General features: G+C 45.2%; 1 protein-coding gene across 2 annotated transcripts; it reads left to right on the forward strand.

The window, feature by feature from the left end:
• Positions 1–3,470: 3,470 nt before the first annotated feature.
• Positions 3,471–17,877, forward strand: HERPUD1 (homocysteine inducible ER protein with ubiquitin like domain 1). 2 transcript variants are annotated; one of them, XM_084812096.1, is made up of 8 exons: positions 3,471–3,689; positions 7,974–8,051; positions 8,160–8,234; positions 11,297–11,424; positions 12,252–12,371; positions 12,748–13,092; positions 14,950–15,055; positions 16,028–17,877. In XM_084812096.1, the coding sequence occupies exons 1-8, from the start codon at positions 3,528–3,530 to the stop codon at positions 16,184–16,186; spliced, it is 1,173 nt and encodes a 390-aa protein (XP_084668222.1). In that variant the 5' UTR covers positions 3,471–3,527; the 3' UTR covers positions 16,187–17,877. The 2 variants fall into 2 exon arrangements, with proteins under 2 accessions (XP_084668222.1, XP_084668223.1); XM_084812097.1 differs by having other exon boundaries at positions 16,031–17,871.
• Positions 17,878–20,781: the final 2,904 nt, after the last annotated feature.

The following is a 20,781-nucleotide window of genomic DNA, read 5'->3' on the forward strand; positions in this document are numbered from 1 at the left end:
TGCCCGCAGTCTGAAAGAGGTTCAACACACCTGGTCTAAGAGCACGGCCTAACCATACTTGCAAATACTATTACTAGCTGATGCTGTTGTTATTACTGATGAATCTATTGGTCACTTTTCAATTGAGGCAGCAGTGTTGAATCTCTTTCACCCGGCAGGTCGAATTCCATTTTGGAGAAGCTCTCAGGGGCCGCATTCTAGTGGTGGGTGGGGCTGAAGGCAGAAGAGGTGGGACCAAATACCAGCCTATTCGCTTCAAGCGCTTACTGCCTTAGGAGAGGCATCACAACCTTTTAGAATGGGGGAAAACTGCACAAAAGCTGGAAAAACACCAAATGGTTGGCGGTCAATGGGGCCATCTGGAGACCTCAGGAGGGCCAGATTTGGCCCCTGGGCCTGAGGTTCTGCACCTCTGGTCTACACTGATTGGCAGCAGTTCTCCAGGGCAGGGCTGGCCAAAGGTGTTTTGCTGCCTGAGGTGAAGGCCAAGATGGAGGGGGCATAGCTCAGTGTGATAGAGCATATGCTTTGCATGCAGAACACCCCATGTTCCAATCCCTGGCTTGTCCAGGTAGGGTGAGGAAAAATCCCTGCCTGAAACCCTCAAGAGCCATTGTTGCCAGTCAGTGTTGACAATAGTGGGCTAGACTGGCCAATGGTCTGACTTAGTATGAGGCAGCTTCCTATGTTCCTGTGTTGTCCCCTCCTCAGTGCATGGCCAGAAGCTGACTGGGCCTGCTGCCTGTAGCTGACTCTTACTTCAACACTAGTGCTGGGATAGCATCCTCCACCACACCTGGGGCGGCAGCTAGTTTAGGGAGCCCAGGGCAGGTTGTGCAGCCTACACCACTCTGTCTTCCAACAGAGGAAACAGCAAGACAGTGTATGAGAATAGCCAGCAGGCTGCCATTGCTGCCTCCACAGCATCTCCCAGGAGCCTGAGGCAGTCATTTCACTCTACCTAATGGTAGGGCCAGCCCTGCTCCAAGCTCTTAGCCAGGGCTCTTCCCCATCCTTATCCAGAGATGTCTCCCAGGCACAGAGGAAGCTGTCTTATATTAAGCTAGACCATTGGTCCATCTAGTTCAGTATTGTCTGCACTGAGTGGCCACCATTCTCCAGGATTTCAGGCAGGGGTCTTTCACAACCCTACTTGGAGATACAGGGCAGTAAATTTGGGATCTTCTGCATGCAAAGCATCTGCTCAGCCCTCCCACACACACACAAACCCCGCAAAGGGAGTGAGAACTAAGTGTCATATCCTCCTCATTATGAGGTGGTGATTCTGTTACTCCCAGTGTGGGCAAGTCTAGAAAAAACAAACACCTTTATTTCAGGGACTTGCTTCTGAGTAGTAAACAGGGGTGTTTGTTTATTTGCAAGCATTTTTACCCCGCTCTTCAGCCAAAAAAGGCTTCCAGAGCAGCTCACAAAGATGAATAATGGGACCATCCTTGCCCTCAGGTTTACACTCTAAAGACACAAAAGGAAAAGGCTTTGGGAGGGAGGAGAAAAACAAAGAAAAAGCAAAGCGCAGGCAGTAGTTCTTCTTTTCAAAGTTCTTATAGGTGATCCTTCTGGCAGGGAAGGACAAAACAAGCTCCCGACAGCTGTTCCTTCTATGGCTGATGCAAACCCAAGTCTTGCAGTGCATCTCTGGGCGATTTGCAATAGATCAGCAACAACAAAAGCGCATCCACCACCACCCCTTTCTAAATGAGGCTGCTGAAACGGAAGAAAGCTTTGGGTTGCTGTACTGAACTCAATGCACTTCTTTTAAGAACTCAGTAGACTTACTTCTGAGTAAATATGCCAGTGTGGTGTAGTGGTCAGAGTGTTGGACTGGGAGCCGGGAGATCCGGGTTATAGTCCCCACTAGGCCATGGAAGCTCACTGGGTGATTTTGGGCCTTTCACAGACTACCTCACAGGGCTGTTGTTGTGAGGATAAAATGGAGAGGAGGAGGAGGATTATGTACGCCGCCTTGGGTTTCTTGAAGAGGAAAAATGGCGGGATAGTAATGTAATATATAAATAAATAAATAAATAAATATGCAATAAATAAATAAATATAGGCTTAGGCTGCACAACTGTAATCCTACACTCCCTTGAACATAGGGGAGGACTTCTGGTTCAACATGCTGTTGTTCAGGCCATAACCGGCAGGAACCAGTTTGGTGCAGTACGAAGCTGAATGGCCTTCAACAAATGGTTTTGTCTCATCCTCATCTCCCCATCATAAAATGGGGATGACAGCGACCTACCTCAGAGGGCTGTTGTGAGGATGTCTTCATTATGGCATGTAAGAATCAACACAGTACAGTTGGATATGAATGTATTGTGTACATGTTATTAAGTTGTCTTGAGGGCCAGTTTGATTGAAAGACCTTTGAACTTGGAACAAAGCACTATAGACCAACCACAGACCAATCCTCTGTGTTGTATTCAGCCACAGTGAATTAACTGTACACTGCCCCCTAAGTAGGACAGTTCAGGTTCCCCCTCCCTGCCAGAGGACAGTATAGAACTCTGTTTAATAAACAAACTCATTACCTAACCAACTCTTCTGTGGAGCCTCAATGAATAATCAAGGTTCAATAGACAACACTATACATGTGGATTAGAAATACGTCCCACTGAGTTCTATGGAGTCCTAGACCCCAATAATAGTGCACAGGGTTGGAACTTTAGAGCACCCTTCCCCATCCTGGTGCCTTGCAGATGTGATGGACTGCAGCCCCCATCATTCCCAGCCAGTAGGGCCAATGATGGGAGTCGCAGTCCCGACACATCTGCAGGGCATCAGGCTGGGGAGGTTGATCTATACACCACAGTCCGGATACGATCTCCACTATCCCCAAGCAGAGCTATGGAAAAAAACCTGTCTGAAACCCTGGAGAGCTGCTACCAGCCAGTGTAGCCCAGGAATAGGCAGTCTGATGCCCTCCAGATGTTTTGGACTACAGCTCCCATCAGCCCCAGACAACATGGTCAGTGGACAGCGATTATGGGAGTTGTGGTAAAATAAAATAATAATAATAATAAAAAAATCTGGAGAGCACCCAGTCTTCAACCCCTGGTGTCTACGAATGGCCAATGGCCATGCTGGGTTAGGGATGATGGGAACTGTAGTCCAACGTATCTGGCGGCAGCGGATTGGGCGAGGCTGCAGTACTGGGTGAGGCGGCCCAGTGACGTGACTGCGGACGAAGTCGCTTCTTACGTTCTGTCGCCGCCCCGCGCCCAGATTGACAGCTCCCTTCGGCCCACGCCCCTCGCCTAGCCACGCCCCCAAAGACCCCCTCCTTGCTCTCTCCTCTCGTTCCTACTCCCACCGGCAGCTCCCGATAGGCCCACGTCTCGACCCGTCCTCCAATCCGCGGAGGCCACAGCGACGTCGCGAGGGCGGCGGCGGGCGGGGCTGAGGCGCCGGCGAGGCTATATAAGGAGGCCGTCGGCGGCCGCTGAGGCGGTGTCGTCGTCAAGAATTTTTCGGGCGGCCTCCGCGAGGGGAGAAGGAGCCGAGGGATGGCGGACGCCCGGGAGGAGATGGCGGCCGAGGCGGGCGGGGTCAGCCTCGTCGTCAAGAGCCCCGCGCAGCGTCACCCGGACCTGCTTCTGCCGGCCCGGCGGTCTTGGAGCGTCCGCCGCCTCAAGGCCGAGCTCCGCCGCCTGCACCCGGACGCGCCGGTGAGCCCCCGGGACGCTCCCCTGGCGCCCCTCCTCACGCGCCTAGGCTCCCTCACGTATCGCCGGCGCTGATCTCAGTGGAGCCTCCCCCGCCAGGGGCTGTCTACCTGAACACGGCCGGCTGCTGGGCGGGGTGCGTGGGGAGGGTGGGGTGAACGAGGGTGGGTCGCCTGCCTCCGTGGTGCCTCTGCCCGGCTGCTTGCCTGGCGCTGCGGCGGGGGCCGGAGCGGACGGGCTGCCTCCTGGGGGGTGGCGTGGGGTGAACCCCCCCCGGGGAGGGTGTGTGGCGGAGCCTGGGGGTCTTGGGGGGGGCGGAGCCGAAACCAAAGCACCCGTTAGGCCTAGCAAAGAAATGGGCTCTCAATCTCTTCTCCCCTTCTGGAAATTGTAGGCCGGACTTCCCCAACCTGGTGCCCTCCGGATGGATTGGGCTACAACTCCCCTCGAGCCCAGTCAATTACGGCCGAGGACGATGGGAGTCATAGCGCGATGCACCCGCCTGGGGAGCTCCAGGCTGGGGAAGGGCGTTGTAGGCCTTCTCCTGGGCATCTTGAGAAGGAGGCTGAAACGAGACATTTTGCGACGTGGAAGGAGAGCCCCGCTGGGTCAGAACCGGATGTTCTTAATTCGCTGCCCTGCTATCCACAGTGGCAACCGGATGCCTCTGGGGAGCCCATAAATGGGGCAGGAAGGCAATAGCTCCCTCCCCCCTCCTGCCCCTGCTGTTGCTCCTCTGCAAATGATAGGCTACCGCTGCGACCCAGAGGTCCCGTGCAGCTGCCATGGCAAGCAGCCCATGACTGACTTACCAGGCCTTTGAGACCTGACGTGGAACCACGTAATACCAGATCCAGGAGCAGCAGGAGAGGAGGCTTGACAAATTCATGCCTAATGGTTGTAGAGTATCTCCAGGATCAGAGGGATTATCCCCCTGGACGCCCGTTGCTGGGGCGCAACAGTGGGAAAGAGTGCTGTTGTCCTCGGGTCCTGCACATGAGCTTCGCGTGGGCATCTGGCAGGCCCCTCTGGGAAACAGTGCAGGACTAGATAGGCCTCTGGTCTGATCCAGCCGGGCTGTTCTTACGGTGTCGCCCAACAAAGCTCTTACTTTCTTATATGTATGTTTGATTTTCTCTCCTCCCATGAGAAAAATGGCTACAAAGCAATGCTGTGTGATAGAGCCTCTGAGCATGTACAGACTGCATTTTCTGGTTCCTTCCTTCCTCTCCCCACCACCACCACACAATTTAGCATTAAGGAGGCAAGTTCTTTCCAGGGCAGGTAGGCAAGCCTTCTCTATTGTGCTGTAGCCCCTGTAGCACCACTCCTTCTGAAAAAAGTAAGCACTTCCCTTCTGTCGATGCCATTCAGCAAACATCCATTTTTTCAATTTTATTTTTTTTAAAAAGCTTGTATAGTTTATGGTATGTGGCTTCATTTTCACCACAGCCTTTCCTTCAATCCTCGTGCATTTCTTTCACTTCCCCCAAATCAAGGATTTTTAAAATCTTTCTCACTACCCCCTTCCTCTGCTACTTCCTGACATCACTTGCTTTGCCCTTGTATATTCTTAAGACCATTTTCTCCTCTTGTTTCCCAGTTATTTTATGGATCCATAATATATTTTTGCCTTTCCTCAAGATCTGGGTAATGTACATGGGCATATCACACTTCCTTTTTATCTGCAGGTTAGGTTTGGCTATGGGGTGGTGACTGCCTCAAAGGCACTCGGTGAGCTTCCTGGCTATGCAGGGATTTGAATCCATGTCTCCTTGGCCCAGTGCTAGTTCATCACATGGGCTGCAATAGTCCTAGTCTGCCCATCCCTGTGCTAGCTCCTTATTTTTTTTAAAAGGAACTATGCAGGGCTGAAGTAGTTTGGTCCCCAGTTTCTTCCCAGGCATCTTGATCTGTTCCTCCTCACTCACCCTATTCTCCAAACAAACCTTGTTTATATAGTAGCAATAGGGAATCTTAAGATTTCTCCCCAAGGGCTAGGAATTCCTGTATTGGAACTTCAGTGCAATGCATTAAATTGATTAAGGCCATCATTGTGGTCTCTGTTAATGTTGGCCTTTCCCTCTCTCGCTTTTCCTTCACTTAGTACTGGGGTGGTGTATCTCTATGTCTACTGTGATTTTTCTGGCACCCATTTCTTGTGGAAGCCACAGGGTAAAAAGCCTTCCTCACATCATCAGTCAGTGTTATGTAACCAGACAGAATCTGGGCACCTTCCCTAGCAACTGGGCATTCTGTTCTGAGAGGTTAAGCTTTTTTGAGCAAGGTATTCTGCTCTTCTGCCAAATAGAGAATGAAGAAATAGGATTTTGTCCTTCTCATTTATAGCTCTTGATTTATTGCTGTTGACAGATGTTTAAATATTCTGTTTTGCTCAAACCGTGCTAGTGTAAATACCTTTTGCAATTTACTGTGAATGAGCAGAAATCCTCCGTTTGACGAACACATAAAGCTAATGCTTAAAGCAGCAAATGTTCCATTGTGAACATTAGGCCTTACTTTTTATGCTATGATTTCCCTCTTCAAAAACAAAGCTAATGTGTACATATTGTAATACTAGTTTGTCATCACTTGCTTTGCAATGCAAATGGCACAACTGGTGGAGAGGCTAGTTTCATTTTATTTGTTTATAGTTGACCTGAAACAAAAAAGGGTTTCTATTAAAGTTGTTGTGCAATCCTGCCTCTGTCTAGTTTAACTAGTAGCAAATGTTGCATTTGAATTCAAAACACATTGCAACAGCTGTGTCTTGTAAATTCATAACTGTGTGCAAAGTATTCTGAAACTATGTTGGAAGCTTCCTTTCTGGTCTGATACTCAACTTTGCAATATTTGGCTCTTTAGCAACAAGGAAACATGAGTATAATTTGGAAGTTCAATTTAGTGTGCTCTTTATTCAGTTGACTGGAACAATACGCCTGTTGTATTTGGCACAGCAACGGAAATCTGTACTTAAAATAACAAAATAATCTTGAATTATAGCAATGATTCCCAGACTATATATACTGAGCCAAATTAGCATGCTGTGAGAAGTGATAGTGTACCTCAAATTAAATTAAAGGCTTGTGTGTTCAAAGTCCCCCCCCCCCCCCCGGAAGCTTGCTATTGGTCGTTCTCCTAATACTAAACCATGGTTCAACATTGCAGATGGCTGTTGGCTTTCAACCTAACCTACAGGGTACTGTTTGAAAGCTTGCATAGAACTTACTGCATCAAGCAAGCAGGCTAGCCCTATGAGTAGCAAGTGTGTCAGAGGAGAGGACTCGTGGAAGATCAATAAAAACTCTTCATGGAAAGTAAATGATTGGGGGTGGGGTAGCTTAAGTTTGCAATTTGTATTCAACCCTCCAACATGAAGAGTTCTCCCAAAATGTTTCTGTCAGGCCAATTTGAAATTTCCAGTGTTTTCTTAAGATTTCAAAATATGTCTGTTACAATAAAACAAAGGTGGAGAATGCCTTCTTTCCAATAGCTTAAATTTCAAAGTATTGTGGCACAGTTAGTTTTCAAACATAAGTACTTCCATTTAAAGAGGAAAAAATATAATTTTTAGGTTAAAATAGTCTCACAGAAATCCTGTTCTCAACTGACAGCTCAAATGCTTCCTAAGACATGTCAACAGTTAACATAGACTTCTATTAACCTGGCTGAGGTAGCCCAGAGTTACCAGAGTTTGGTCTTTCCCCAGACAAGAAAAACAGTCTTGTTCGTTAACATCAGTGCCTTGACTCATTTGCCCTTGGTGTTCCATAAATGCAAGTGCTTTCCGCTGAAGCTCAGTCAGTAGTTTGGTGAAACAGCTGTAAAATCTTAAGTATGGTGACATCTGAAACATTTTCCTTGGGATGGGCAATATTTTGTTTTTGAGAAGTGGTGTAAAGGTCATTGCTCTGCTGGCTATCTGATGTGTCAGCATACATCTGCCTAGAAATCCAGGTAGAAAAGCCAAAGTACAATTGCCACACGTAACTACCATTAATGCCCTCAAAATGGCTGAAACACTTGCTTAGGCAACATGTGTTCAGCTTCCTTGAAAAAGCCTTATGTGTAGGTAAGTTGACTGGAGGAACGATGGAGCATAACGGCCTTGGGATATGTAGTTGTATTGCGCGTGTGATGGTAGTGATGGTGTATTTCGCGTGAAGCTACTTTAATTAAGAAGAAGTTCCACAAAATGCACAAATGAAGTTTCTGTAATCTAAAAGATGGGTCTTCTGCATAATTCAACAGAATGGATTTTTACCACTGTGTTCTCTTCCTTTATAGCCTGAAGACTCTCAGCGGTTGATTTATTCTGGGAAGTTGTTGCATGACCATCTTTACTTGCAAGAAGTGCTTACCAAGGTATTTAAGCATACATGCAATCACTGCTTTTGAGAAACGTATTGTGACATCAGGTAAATGTAATCAACAGAATCCTTCTTTGAAACCTTAATTTGGTTCATATTTCAGGAAGAGATGGTGCATGCTCTCCATCTGGTGTGCAACTCAAAGACTCTACCAACAGTGCAAGACACCGATGTGAAGGTATTCATAAACAGATAATTTAGACTTCTACCCTACCCTTATCTAAGATATCTACTTAGAGATATCGATTGGAACTGGAATGTCTAGAGCATGATCTAGTTCTAGTTGCTTGGGCAGGTGTTGGTACAATCTTGCAAGAACATGAGAATTGTCTTGCTATATAGACGAAAGATTAATCTAGTCCAGCTAATAGTGCCCACCTCCCTTTATGTTCCTTCTGTATTGAATAATCCAAGGTATATTGCTGTTGAATATAGCAGCTTTATTTTTAGCTGTCATGGCTATTAGCCTATCCTCAAGGAATTTGATTCTTCATTTTAAAAACAATTCAAACTTGTGGCCATCATTGAAACTTCTGGCAATAAGTCTTACAAGTTAACTGTAATGTTGGATGATGGAAGTACTGATTTTGATGTTCTGAATCTCCTGTCCTCCAGTTTCATTGGGTGAGCTACAATTTGATGTTTTGGAGTATAATTCAATCATTCTACTCGTCACACCATTTTTTATTTTATAAATCCCTTATCAAGTTCTCTGCTAGTCTGTGGCAGATCACATGGCAGAAGTGGCAAGCATGATGTTTTGAAACTTAGTAGATGGAATTCACACATACAGTATTTTATCAAACATTTTTCAGAACTAGTTTGGAACAATTGTGGGATATGATCACTAAACATTTGGTGTGTTGTGGTAATTAGCTCAGTAACTCCTAGTTTTCTGTGTGGCAACAGTTACATTTGTCATAACGCTGAAGTAAGCTTGTAGCTGGAGACCAGGGAGCTGTGGGGACATGTTGCAACATAGGTCAGGTCTTCAGTTGATTCTACTTAATGATCAGATGTTCTCACACTTGCTAGGGACGTGTCTGTCTGTATTCAGGGAATATGCCCTTTGGATCATGACTCACTGGGGGGAATTGAGCTCTAGTGCTAGGGAAAGAGTGGGGAATCTATGGCCCTCCAGATATTTTGGACTACAATTCCTAATAACCCTGACCAGCTGGGGCTGATGGGAGTTGGAGTCCAACATCTGGAGAGTTACAGGTTTCCCACCCCTGTGCTCAAGGGACATTTTCCCCACTGCAGTCCCAGCTCTATTCTGCCAAAGGACAGCCCGCTGTCAGTCTGGTAGAGCTGGTCCAGAAACTGGCACGTTTACCAAGATACACAGGAGCACAGTGTGCATCACTAGAGGAATTTTAGTCTAGGTAGAGGACTGTTCTCATAAGGTACTTGGAAGCAACAGAAGTGAGGTCAGATCTTCCGGAAAAGAAGTTTATATTGAGAAACTAAAAGGCAAATTTTGAGGTAAATTATTGAAAGCTTGTCCCCCATGGGACTGGAATGAGGGAGGGGAGAGAAATGATGTGGCAGTGAGTCAAAAACAGCTGTGCAGTGATGCTTCAGTGTTTGGTGGGGTGTGGAAGGGGGGTGTTGAATCTGGAGGTGGGAATGCTGGCAAGGGAACGAGGGAGGGATCAAGTTATACCTTTCCTTCCTTATGATCTCTGTTAAAAAATAATGGGGAAAGGAGAGGGAGGGTTCTTAGCCTCAGGGAAAATCCAAAAACAAAGGCAGGAAGAAACAGCTTTCCTTGGCTGTGAAGAGGGTGCAGAGTTGATAAGCAAAGTACAGAATTCCAAGTATCAGTCAGGCTGGGTTTATCCCAGCAAGAGCTGTCTTGAAATCACACTGAATTCAGGGGTCTCAGGCCAGTTATAATCTTAGGCAAAATAAATGTAACAATACAAGGGTGGCAACTGGTTCATTTGCAAAGGAAAACCTTCAGTTTGCATTGGAAAATGTTCTGATGCCTAGAGAGATTTAATTTCACACGTTCATTTTATTTGTTTATTTGTTTTAGCAAACAAAGCTAAAACTACCCCTTTTAAATTTTTTTGTCCCAATACAAGTTTTCACCTGAAATATTTGAGGGGGGGAAATCAAAGCACATATAATGTGTATTAAATGTTACATTATGTAGAAACGTTGATTGGCATACTTGTAAAAAATTAGAGATTACAGAATGTACTTCCCCTGTGCTGTTTAAATTTAAGAAAAGAAAGGTACTAAGGGCGTAATCCTTTGCACATTTAGACAGATATTTTCTGTCTAAATACGCATGGGATTGCACCTTAAAACTGTGAACTCATTCATTTTAGCAACTCAAAGAACTGTGCATGATATCCTGCAACCACGCATCTATTTCAGCAGAGTTCAGTGCTCTTCCACTAAGGTTGTTGGACATGTTCAGTATCGCTGGTTATTAGCTCTATCTCACACTGATACATATATTTCAATGACATATATGCATTCCCTCACATGCTTACTAAGGATAATCACCTGAAAACATTAATTACAACTTTGAAACTGCCAAGCTGGCCTAATATTGTATTTGCAATTGGCATACATTCATTTTTACTAATGAACTTACGAAATGGAAAGTTTTCTGTGTAAAAATAAAGCACTGAAAATTTTCCACCCCAGATCACTGGGGGTGGGGAATTGCAGTACTAATTGAAAGGTCGTGCAAGAATATGGGGCTCCCAGGAGGAAACCAATTAAATGAAGTCTTGACAGAATGAGGAAGTCAAGTCCCAAGAGTTCCCAGGCTACCATGTAGGGCCAGGACACTCACTTTTCCATTTCAGTAGAGGGTGTCACCAAGAACTGTAAATGTATTTTGTCCTAACTTTTGTCCAGACAAAATGGAGCCTTTTGAGTCATGATAGCGTGAGGACCTAAAATAAAGCTGGACTGGTGCTCTCTGGCAACAGTGTTTAGACAAGCAATTGACAATCATCTCCCTACCCGTGCTCCAGTTAGACTTGCATTCTGTGCCTGCCTGAAGTTGTGGGTCAACAGGCTGGTCCTAAGAGTCATAGGGTGTATGCTGGTGGCATAATCTGCATTAAGTGGTGGAACAGAGGGCATGCTAAACCCCACTTTGCATTGTAACTGCTTGTGTGGGGAATGTGTTTTCCCACACTTCCTATTTGTTTAAAAAGTGGGATGCTCCCATGTAGGCACACTCTTAATTTCTAGTATTCAATGTTTATTTAGATGACTGAATCTGAACACCAGCCAGCCACTTTTAACCAAGATCCACTTGTACGTTCTTCATCTCATGCTGGGAGTCAAAGGGAAAATGTCCACAATCAGCCTCTTGCAGCAGAGGCTGTTGGTAATAGGTATGTATGATGCATGTGAAAATATGCCAATTTGTGAACGCCTCAGTTCTGTGTGTGGAATAGACCTTAAATACTTGCACTTAAATATGTATGCCAGGAGTGTGGAACCTCAGACCCGGGGGCCAAGTCTGAGTTCCAATTTAGCCTTCTGCGGTTCCCCAAGTGGTCATGCCCCTTCACCATACCACGAAATGTTTCCCACTCCCCAACTGGTAGTTTCCCAGCTTTTGCATGCTTTTCCCCAACCCTAAAACGATGAGATGTCTCTCCTAAGGCTTAGACTGGCAGCAAGAGCTTTAAACTAAAATATGCTGGCATATTTTATTTAAAACATATTTGACTTTCCCTTAAGTCCTTGGCACTTGTCAGACGGCTGGAAGGAGAAGCAGGTATTATCTCCTTAAGATGAGGCAAAGCAAAGGCCGGAGAGATGCTGCCTGCTTATCTTCTCCATAACCATTGCATATACACTTCTGCCTGTTGCCCAAGCATGCTGGGCAAGTCTGAGGTCTTGGGGGATGGAAGGGAATTGGTGGTGAGCATAAATACAGGCTGGCTAGTAAGCCAACCCAATATTTGTGAACTCCTCATACCTCAAGCAGTTTTCTCCCAATACAAAATTAACTGCAGCGCAATTTATTTTATCCTTCTGGTATTTCAGTATATGAAATACTGAGTAACATGGGGCTATAAAACACATCCCTGCTCTGGATCATACAGCATGAGAAAAATCCTTGGCATGCGCAGTAAATTAATTGCAGGAGGGGAAAAATAGCAGCAGCATACCTACTCTGATCAAGCATCTTGTGTGTGTACTTCTGAATCAGATCACACCCAGCGCAGCATCCCTTTCAAGGCATAAACCCTGGCTATTCATCGTATACGACATATCGCATGCTGCAGTTCTGGTTCCATCAGATTTATGCAAGACAATACTACATGCAATAGTAAGTCATCTTTTGTCTTTATTTTTACAAGGATTAAATGTCAAGCTTTTCTTGGCAACTGCCACATTTTCATGTGGCTTTTCAGGCACATAACCACATCATTAACCATTCTGTATTAAATGTTAGTAGTATCAAACTGTCAGCATGAGCTACTGTAGTGTTGAGTCACTCACTGAATCAGATTCAGTCCTAAAGGATGTTTAGTGCATCTGTTTTAGGGCAATAAAGCTTGCTGAAATGTCATTTTACAGACCAAGCTTGCCTTGCTATTTTGATGCGGTTGTCATGTGATGTTCATGTGCACCAAGGTTTGGCAAGCTTTCACTTGTTTTCAAAATAAGTTCTTCATCATCGTCATTATCATTATTGCATCCAGTATGGCTGCCAGTGCTGCTTCAGGCAACCGGTCCTCTACACGAAGCACACAGGAGATGCCAGTGGCCCCAGTTGCTGCTCCGGCTCCTCTTCCTGGTCCATTTCCCGCAGAAAACCAACCTGGAAATCAAAATGCTCCTCCTCAGGTGAACCCAGGAGTCAATCAGAATCTACGAATGAATGCCCAGGGAGGTCCTCTAATGGAAGAAGATGAAGAAGCGAACCGTGATTGGCTCGACTGGCTCTATTCAGCAACCCTGTTCTACGTGTTCATTAACATCGTCTATTTCTACTCCAGCATGAGCAGGCTTCTCATGGTGCTTGTGGGCACACTTCTGATGTACCTGTAAGTGTGTTAACAGCAGCCTTGGTTGTTGTTGCGTGTTTCTTTTTGGGGAGTAGCAGAGAGGAGAGTATTAGAGGATACCTTGCTAGTGACAGCCCTATCTTACCCTTTTTGCTTCATAACCCTAATATAGGTTCACATAATTTGAAAATAGATACTTAGATGAGAGACAAGCCATTGGCCTGGTTCACACATAATGCTAGACTATAGTTTAGGCACAGGCCCACTCAACTATATAAAACAGAACGACAGGGTCCCCGATAACCGTTTCAGTGCAAACACTCCAAGTGTAAGAGACCTACACAACTGCACCAGATGAGTTAACTACAAAATTTATAGTGATTAATGGTACAATTCTGCCAATGGATTTTATAAACAATAATAAACAGTCAAAATTTCAAAACAACTATATCAGTTATGCTTGTCACTGGTGTGTTTCCGTTTTGACTCTTATGAAGTCTTGTTATGTCTACAGGAGTATCTGACCATGTTCAGTAATAACTTGCAGTAACTGATAACGTCAAAAAATAATTTCACTTCCTGAGTGAGCAAATTCTTTCAGTGGTATACAGGTCAGTGAAGGCAGAATAGCCTCCTTTATTTCTCGATGGCCTTGTAGGCCCCTTCCAACCCTACTATTCTATGATTTGTGGGTTAAGAGCAAGGTAATTCCTCTGATTTTTACTAGCTCACCCTTCCCAGGATGTGTAGATACTGCCCCAGACTTGAGAGTGTCTGTCTGTCTGGTTTTCAACACTATCGGTTACTGCAATTTGTTATTAAAAACGTTATGTCTACAGGAGTGCCTGACGAAGACTTCATAGAATCAAAATGGAGATCAGAAGCATGCACTTCCTGTTTTTAACATCCAGCTTGGGGGGTGGGGTGTGTGGCTGGGGAGAGAGATTCTGCTTACTTTAAACTGGTTTGTTAACAAGCCAGGATCATAAATCACAGTGTGATCTTGACCTTCAACTAACTAGCACTTTCCCACCCCAGTTGACACACAAATACAAAGTCTAGATAGTTTAAAACAAGCAGCAAAAGCTTCCAGTCTTGTGGCCATGACGTAGGGTGGGGAGCGTGAAAGCCCAAGACTTGAGCAAACTCATGCATGTAAGGATAAACTATATTTTAGTATTAGGTCTGAACTGGGCCACTGACTGTCCTAGCAAATGTGAATTATGCAAATCCTTTGAGTTGGTGAAAAATTGTATACTTTGCTCATTTTGCCAAAATCCCACTTCTGGTTGTCTCAGAGAAAACACTGATATCTGAACCTGGCTTATTAAGCTATCTTCCTTGCTTACCTTTATCAGCTGTGGAACAGCTTATGTAGGTAGCTTTTTACTGTATTGCATACAGCTTTTAACATACTAATATGAACCAAAGTTCTTCAACTTTTGTACAGTTTTAGTAAATTTGGGTAGACAGCCATTCAGTTTATATTGGCTGCTTTTAAATGGACACAGAATCAAGAGCATTTCTTCTGGAATGCAAGAGTGGTCTACTGTCTTGAAGTGTGATCTAATTTTGGTCTTGTAACACCTTTCTGTGTGAAAGTTACGTTATGTGTGCCAGGCAGTGCACAGTACTCCTGTCTATATTCTGTGGAACAATTGGGAGGGTTTGTGCAGCAGGTATCAAAGCACTGACACCGCTTCAGTTTTTGAACGCTGGATAGTGGTTCTTCTCTATTCCAAACAGGGTAAACCAACAGGATTTTTTTCAGGCTTCCTCTTGATGTTCTATCTTACATGTAGCTAGCTTTCTGCATACCTTAATTGTGTACTTGACTAGAATTCATTTTTAAAGCCTCAGGTGTTGCTAAGAAATATTAATGGCTTACTTTTGCAGGCACCAGGCCGGGTGGTTCCCTTTCAGGCGGAGGCCGGTTCAGCCTGCTCAGAACAATATTCCTCCCCAAGCAGCTGTTAACCAGGACCAAAACAATAACTTACAGGTAAGTTCCTTCATGGGAACTTCATCATAAGCTTCATTTTCAAAATATTTATATTCAAGGCATTTAGATAAACTTTTTAGCACAAACTTAATGTTGTTTACTATAAATTAAATCACTCATTCAGAGGGACTTAATTCCTGGTTAATTAAGCATGCTTAATTTCATCCTTTGTCTTGGTATACTTTCTAGAATAATTCTGTACATATCTAAAGTAGCATGGCATTTGTATAGTATGAATTGTTCTGGAGGATAAAATCATTCAGGATGTATACTATACATCCTGAATTATTTTGTCATGCAGAGCAATTGTATAGTGTACATTCAGCACTGACTGCTAGATAGAGTTGACATGCTGAAATTTACTGCACCAGTATACATCTCTTGGCATAATTAAAGATGTTAAATCATTTGCTCCAGCAACCTGATTTGGTGGTGGTGGTAGTGGTACTACTACTAAGCCAGCTAATGTGGCACTGTACCTGGCAACTAGACCAGGTAGCACCAGATGTTTGGGTCCTTAGAGGGTGGGAGCATCACCTCACCCAGGTAGCTGGACTGTCTGCTGCTCCTGGCTGTTGACTGAAGGCTTGTGGGCATGATGATGGAAAATGACCACTGCCAGGGACTAGATGTTGCTGCTGTGGCTGTTCCAACATCAGGTGAGTGGCAATCTGTCTGAGCCAATACAGCAGCTGGCTGCTATCTCTGTAGCTCTGTTTGCTCAGAAAGCAGCCACATGTGAGGCCATTGTGTGAAGTGCTTTTCTTTCATGCAGCCTGCATCACTGCATGAATCAAACCCATGTCAAATATGACAAAGTAAACCTTCAGTGGGAGATTTTTAAAACTGTCTAAATTCATCCAGGAAAATAAGCAGAATTGCACATCTTTGACTAAGTGGGAGAATGCCAGTAGTTGACACTGTTAGGTAAGCACCTTAAAATAATTAAGTCTTGCTTTTTCCTTGGGTTAGCAGGAGGAACACGTGGATGATCAGGAAGAAATAGAGGCATCTGACATTGCACTGGAGAGGCAGCCAGCAGCACCTTCATTTGTGAGCACAGCCTGGCTGTTCTTCAAGACTTTCTTTGCATCTCTTCTGCCAGAGGGGCCTCCAGCTGTGGCAAACTAGGTAGAGCACAAGTAGCCAAGTTACTGCAGCTGCCTGCTGGGACTGGACACGACACCAACTTGAATGTGGAAGTGGCCAAGGCTAATTGGATAAAAGGAGATGAATCAGCATTCGGAAGCTAAAGGCGGATGGAACAGTCATTAGACTACAATGGGAATGGTCCAGAGCTTCAATGAATCGTGTGGTAGACATTGAAATAGAGGGTCTACAGCAATGTGTACTTCTGTACTTAATTTAAGTAAATCTGTTGGTGGGCCAAGGAATAGAGAAGCAGATTACTTCTGCCAGTGCGATTTGATTCCTGTTGGAATGTATCTAATGCTCTTAATTACACTGAGTGTAGTATCTTATGCAAGCAGTGAATTGCGTATTATAAGGATTTTACAGGGATAATTTATGCCAAAAACAAAGAGAAGCTGTGTTTACCCCAAACAATTTAAAGGATGTCTGTGTAAATAACTTCCTACAGAAGATACCATTCAACCTATTATACTGAACAGTATAGCAAGAGCTTTTCCACGCTTTCAGAACAAGAGCTATTTTCCCTTTTCACCAGTTGAGTAAACACATGTTCAGAGTGCTCTTCTCTGGGGTAGATCAACTACGAACATCATGGCCTCTTCCATGCTGTTTTCTATTAGTGCTTCTACATTCGGTACATCTAGTCTAAAGTATTGCCAGATACTTTGCCATCACATTACAAACTCAAGGGCCTTCTGTGAACTGGAGTTTTGCAAAACAAAACTTGTGCAAGATGGCTCTTTCCTTCCATGCTGGGGCAAGAGTTGAATTTCAGCTTTAGGATAATTCTCTGTATGGTGGTTTGGTATGTTACGTTAAATAAGATGCATTTTGTTTTAAAAGATCCTTCAGGATGGCTGTCTCAAACATACATTGCACAAGATCCAGGGTTGTGTGGAAAAGAACTCTGAACTGGATGCTCCATGAACTGGCAGAAAGAAGGGTTTGATTTTTGCTACTGCCCCCTGGAGAGCCATATTGGGATAGCAAGGGAGGTGGCATGAGGCTGCAGTGGGGAGGAGGATGCAGTGAAAAGTGCTGTCTTGCCCCCTTTCTCCAGCACGGCGCCTCCATCAAGTTCCAATTCCCTCTGAATAGGAGCCCTCTCGTTGGTGGAGGGGCAGGTCAGGATCCAACACATTATGCTCCTAGCTTGATTCCTAGTGGGTTATATTAAAAAAGTGCACGCAACTCTGTAAACAAAAATGACTTGGGGGAATGGATGATTATGTTCTTAAATGTTATACACATTTTAACCTTGTGCTTCTTAAGTACAAGCTTCCTAAGAGCAGTAGGTTTAGTGCCTTTGGGGCTTTGTTCCTTAGCTCCTTGTTCTTTTGGAGGCATTCTATTTCTGCTGACCCTTGGCCTGTGCCTCCTTGCAGAACTTCATGAGTTTGCAATGTGAATCTTTTCAGCTCAGGGATAATTTTCTTAGGGTTGTCTACATATAAGAACGTTTTCCTGTATATACATTCTGATTTTCAAATTATGCTGAAATTAGTATTTCTATTGCAGATTGTACATTATAAGCCTCATTCATATCTATTGTATATTATAAACTTCAGCTGTACAGTGGACTACATAACAGCTCAATTCTTTTCTCTTGTATATCTATTAAAGTTTAATATATGATGGCTTAATATTAAACTTACTGCTGTCCCCAGTTCATTTGTTAGTCACTATATATATATATATATATATATATATATATATATATATGGTTGGACGCTTATGGGAGTTGTGGTCCAACACACCTGCTGGTTAGAGAATGCTGCTCCAAAGGGAACACAGTCCAGTCTGACATTAAGGCCCCATAGCAGGAATGGAGAGTCTGGAATCCAAGCCTTCCTACTCCTTGTTTTACTTCTCATCACCAGCTTAATTATCTGGCATTCCTTTCCAGCTTGCTGCAGTTCTGAGGTTGAAAGGCTCATCAGCACTTCCTCACCCTCCCTAACACTACTCTGGGCAATGCTGCTGACAAGGCTGTGAAAGCAGTGTTTTTAAGATGCCAACAGCTGCCATTCGTCACTCTAAAAGGCAAAAGGAAAGCAGCTGGCAGTACTATGAATATGGTTGAACTAAACACTGGTACCAGTGGAGGGTTTTCAAAAGCCAAATTCTTTCAGGGGTAATTTGAGGAAGCTGCAGCAGGGAGGGTTAACCTTTACTGTCTGATGCGAGTGCCCCCCACATCCATGATACACACACACTGATTAGGTATAAAATGTCAGTTGGTGCCAATGGAAGCTGTGTGGAGAGGGGTAATGGGGAGAGAATGGGTCTCACCTTTGCCCTCCCCCCATGAATGGGTGTGTGACAAAGTGTAGGATTGCTCAGACCCCACCCATGTGTGGTATGGGCCCTTCCCACTACTGTTCTATGGCCCCCAGAAGGCAATGCAGCCTTTAGGCTAAAAAAGGTTTCTGCCCCTATGATAGAAGTGCTCTGAAAATCTAATATGTATTACCACACCTAGTATTACTAATATATACCTGAAAGCTCTTGTCCTGCCAGGAGGTCCCTACAAACAGAAAATGAGTAGGAGTGGGTAAACGGGGCCAGTTTTTGCATGTTGGGGTGGTTTTGCAGGAGGAAAGTCTACTATTGTGCCACTTAAGGACACACAGGCTTTATAATTTTATATTTCAGTGGAGCTGCTTCATCTAAAAGGTGCTCAAAGTGTTGCCGAAAAAACCCAGGTAATGTAAACCGTATGAAAAATTTGAGCAGTATGGGATACAACTGCAAAACAAATACAGTGGCACGATTAATACAGCATGCTAATTGCCAAAAAAGATGCCTCGCCAAAAAAATAGACATTTATATATGCTAATTTATAGGTGTGGATGCAAATTTAGAAATTATAATTTAAATAGAAATAGAGGACCTCTCATAGTGTGGAAGACTGACCAGGGCCCCATCTACATGAGCCATTTGCCCTGGTGACGCTTTGAAGGGAAGATCTTTGCGACAGATGACACAGTCCCCGCTTTGCAGCCCAATCGTGGTTTTCATGGAGAAAGTTTTCACTTGCTTTGGGTTCACTGCGGGGGGGGGGGGGGATTGAGCTGTCACTCCCTTCCTCAAAGCTTCTCCTTCACAGCTCCACAGTTACAGAGGGATGAAGAAGCAGGCTGGTGGAAGGGAAAGTAGGTGGGGGCGGGGGGAGAGCAGAGGGGCAAACATGTCTACTGGGAAGTAACTCATTGCCTTCAGTTCCACGTTCCTGCCTCTCGCTGTTAGTATTGCGCTTGAGACTGGAGACGTGCAGCTACAAAGGAGCACCGCTTAGAAACGCTGGATGCCTGTGGATTCAAAGCTGCGCAGTTGAGAAAGGGCGGGTGCCAGGGCGGATGATTTTCATAAGCATGTACTCGGAAGCACTTCATGCTCTCAGCGCCTACTCAATCTTGAGGCAGCAGCAGCCTGCCCACCTCAGAAATGTGCCCGCAGGGTTTGTTATGAACATCTACTCGCAAGCAAGCCCTACATGCTAGTTGCGCCCCCTCCTCCCCAGCTCTGCGCGCTCTGCTCTTCCCAGCTTGAGAAGCCCGCTTTAACCCTCCCATCTACTGCCCCAGGTGTTAATTTGCAGCACTGATACTGCGCAGCTCCCACCAAGCAAACAATGAAGTCGGTGCCATGTAGATGCAGCCCAGCTGTGAGCCCCCTCCCCAACAGGCACACAGTCTGCTGCATGAATCCTCCCCCCTCCCCAGCGTGGTTGATGGGCAGCAGTTCTGGTTCTTTAAACTAGAATTGTTTACAGATTGAAGGCACCCTCTCTGAAGGTGCCCTCTAAGAGAGGGCAGTCCTCTGACAGCCCTTCAAATAGAGAACTGTTCTCTGTTAAAAAGAAGGTCAGCCAAGTACAGAGTCAAGTCTTCAGCAATTTAGGGGGTGAAGGCTTGGGCAGCAATTCCTGGTATTAGAGCTGGGCTTTTAGCAGTGTTGGAGTGGTTGAAACCCCCGTAATTAGTTCCCACTGACAAAACGTGGCCTATTTGCAGTCAGCCCTACCATTAGGCAGAATGAGGCAGGCGATTCTGGATGTCTTGAAATGGCAGCAAGTTGTTCATAGTTGTGTGATGATGATTTTATATGCCTGGCCCTTGTGGGATTTTATGACTCAGGTGCCAAAGTAACTCAGCTGTCAGGGTTGGATCTGAGCCCATAGAGTCCCAAAGCAGCTCTGATTCTGAGGAGGAGATACAATCTGTGGGAGAGGAACTCTCTCAGACTTCAGTGGCGCAGCTGGAGCAGGAGCCCCCCCCCCCCCGCTCACTCTTTCCTGGGAGCAGCAGTGACCCAGGCATGGAAAAGGAGGGACAACTTGAGCTTTTAGACGCGAGGCGCAGGTGCAGAGACAAGCGAGAAGTTGCGGGAGCCAAGTTTAGGCGCTCAGCCCGATTGGCTTAACGTCAACAGCTGTGCCCCGAGGCCCCACAGGAGAGGGGGTGATCTTCCCCTCCCATTCCTTAAGTTCAGAGAGTTGCTGTGCTTTTTCCCAAACGGAGATAAATTGATGTTCCTAACTCTTAGAAACCCCTAGCTGACTGTTCCCTTCT

This window comes from Heloderma suspectum, chromosome 8 (genome assembly GCF_057233095.1).
Source record: "Heloderma suspectum isolate Gila_16-S chromosome 8, 16-S_ref, whole genome shotgun sequence".
NCBI lineage: Eukaryota > Metazoa > Chordata > Lepidosauria > Squamata > Helodermatidae > Heloderma > Heloderma suspectum.

Bases quoted from the DNA above. Each gene is read 5' to 3' on its own strand.
- HERPUD1 (XM_084812096.1), top strand. From the start codon at position 3,528: ATGGCGGACGCCCGGGAGGAGATGGCGGCCGAGGCGGGCGGGGTCAGC. The intron at 8,235-11,296 runs GTATTCATAAAC...ATGTTTATTTAG, and splicing joins TGCAAGACACCGATGTGAAG to ATGACTGAATCTGAACACCA. The intron at 11,425-12,251 runs GTATGTATGATG...CTTCTGAATCAG, and splicing joins GCAGAGGCTGTTGGTAATAG to ATCACACCCAGCGCAGCATC.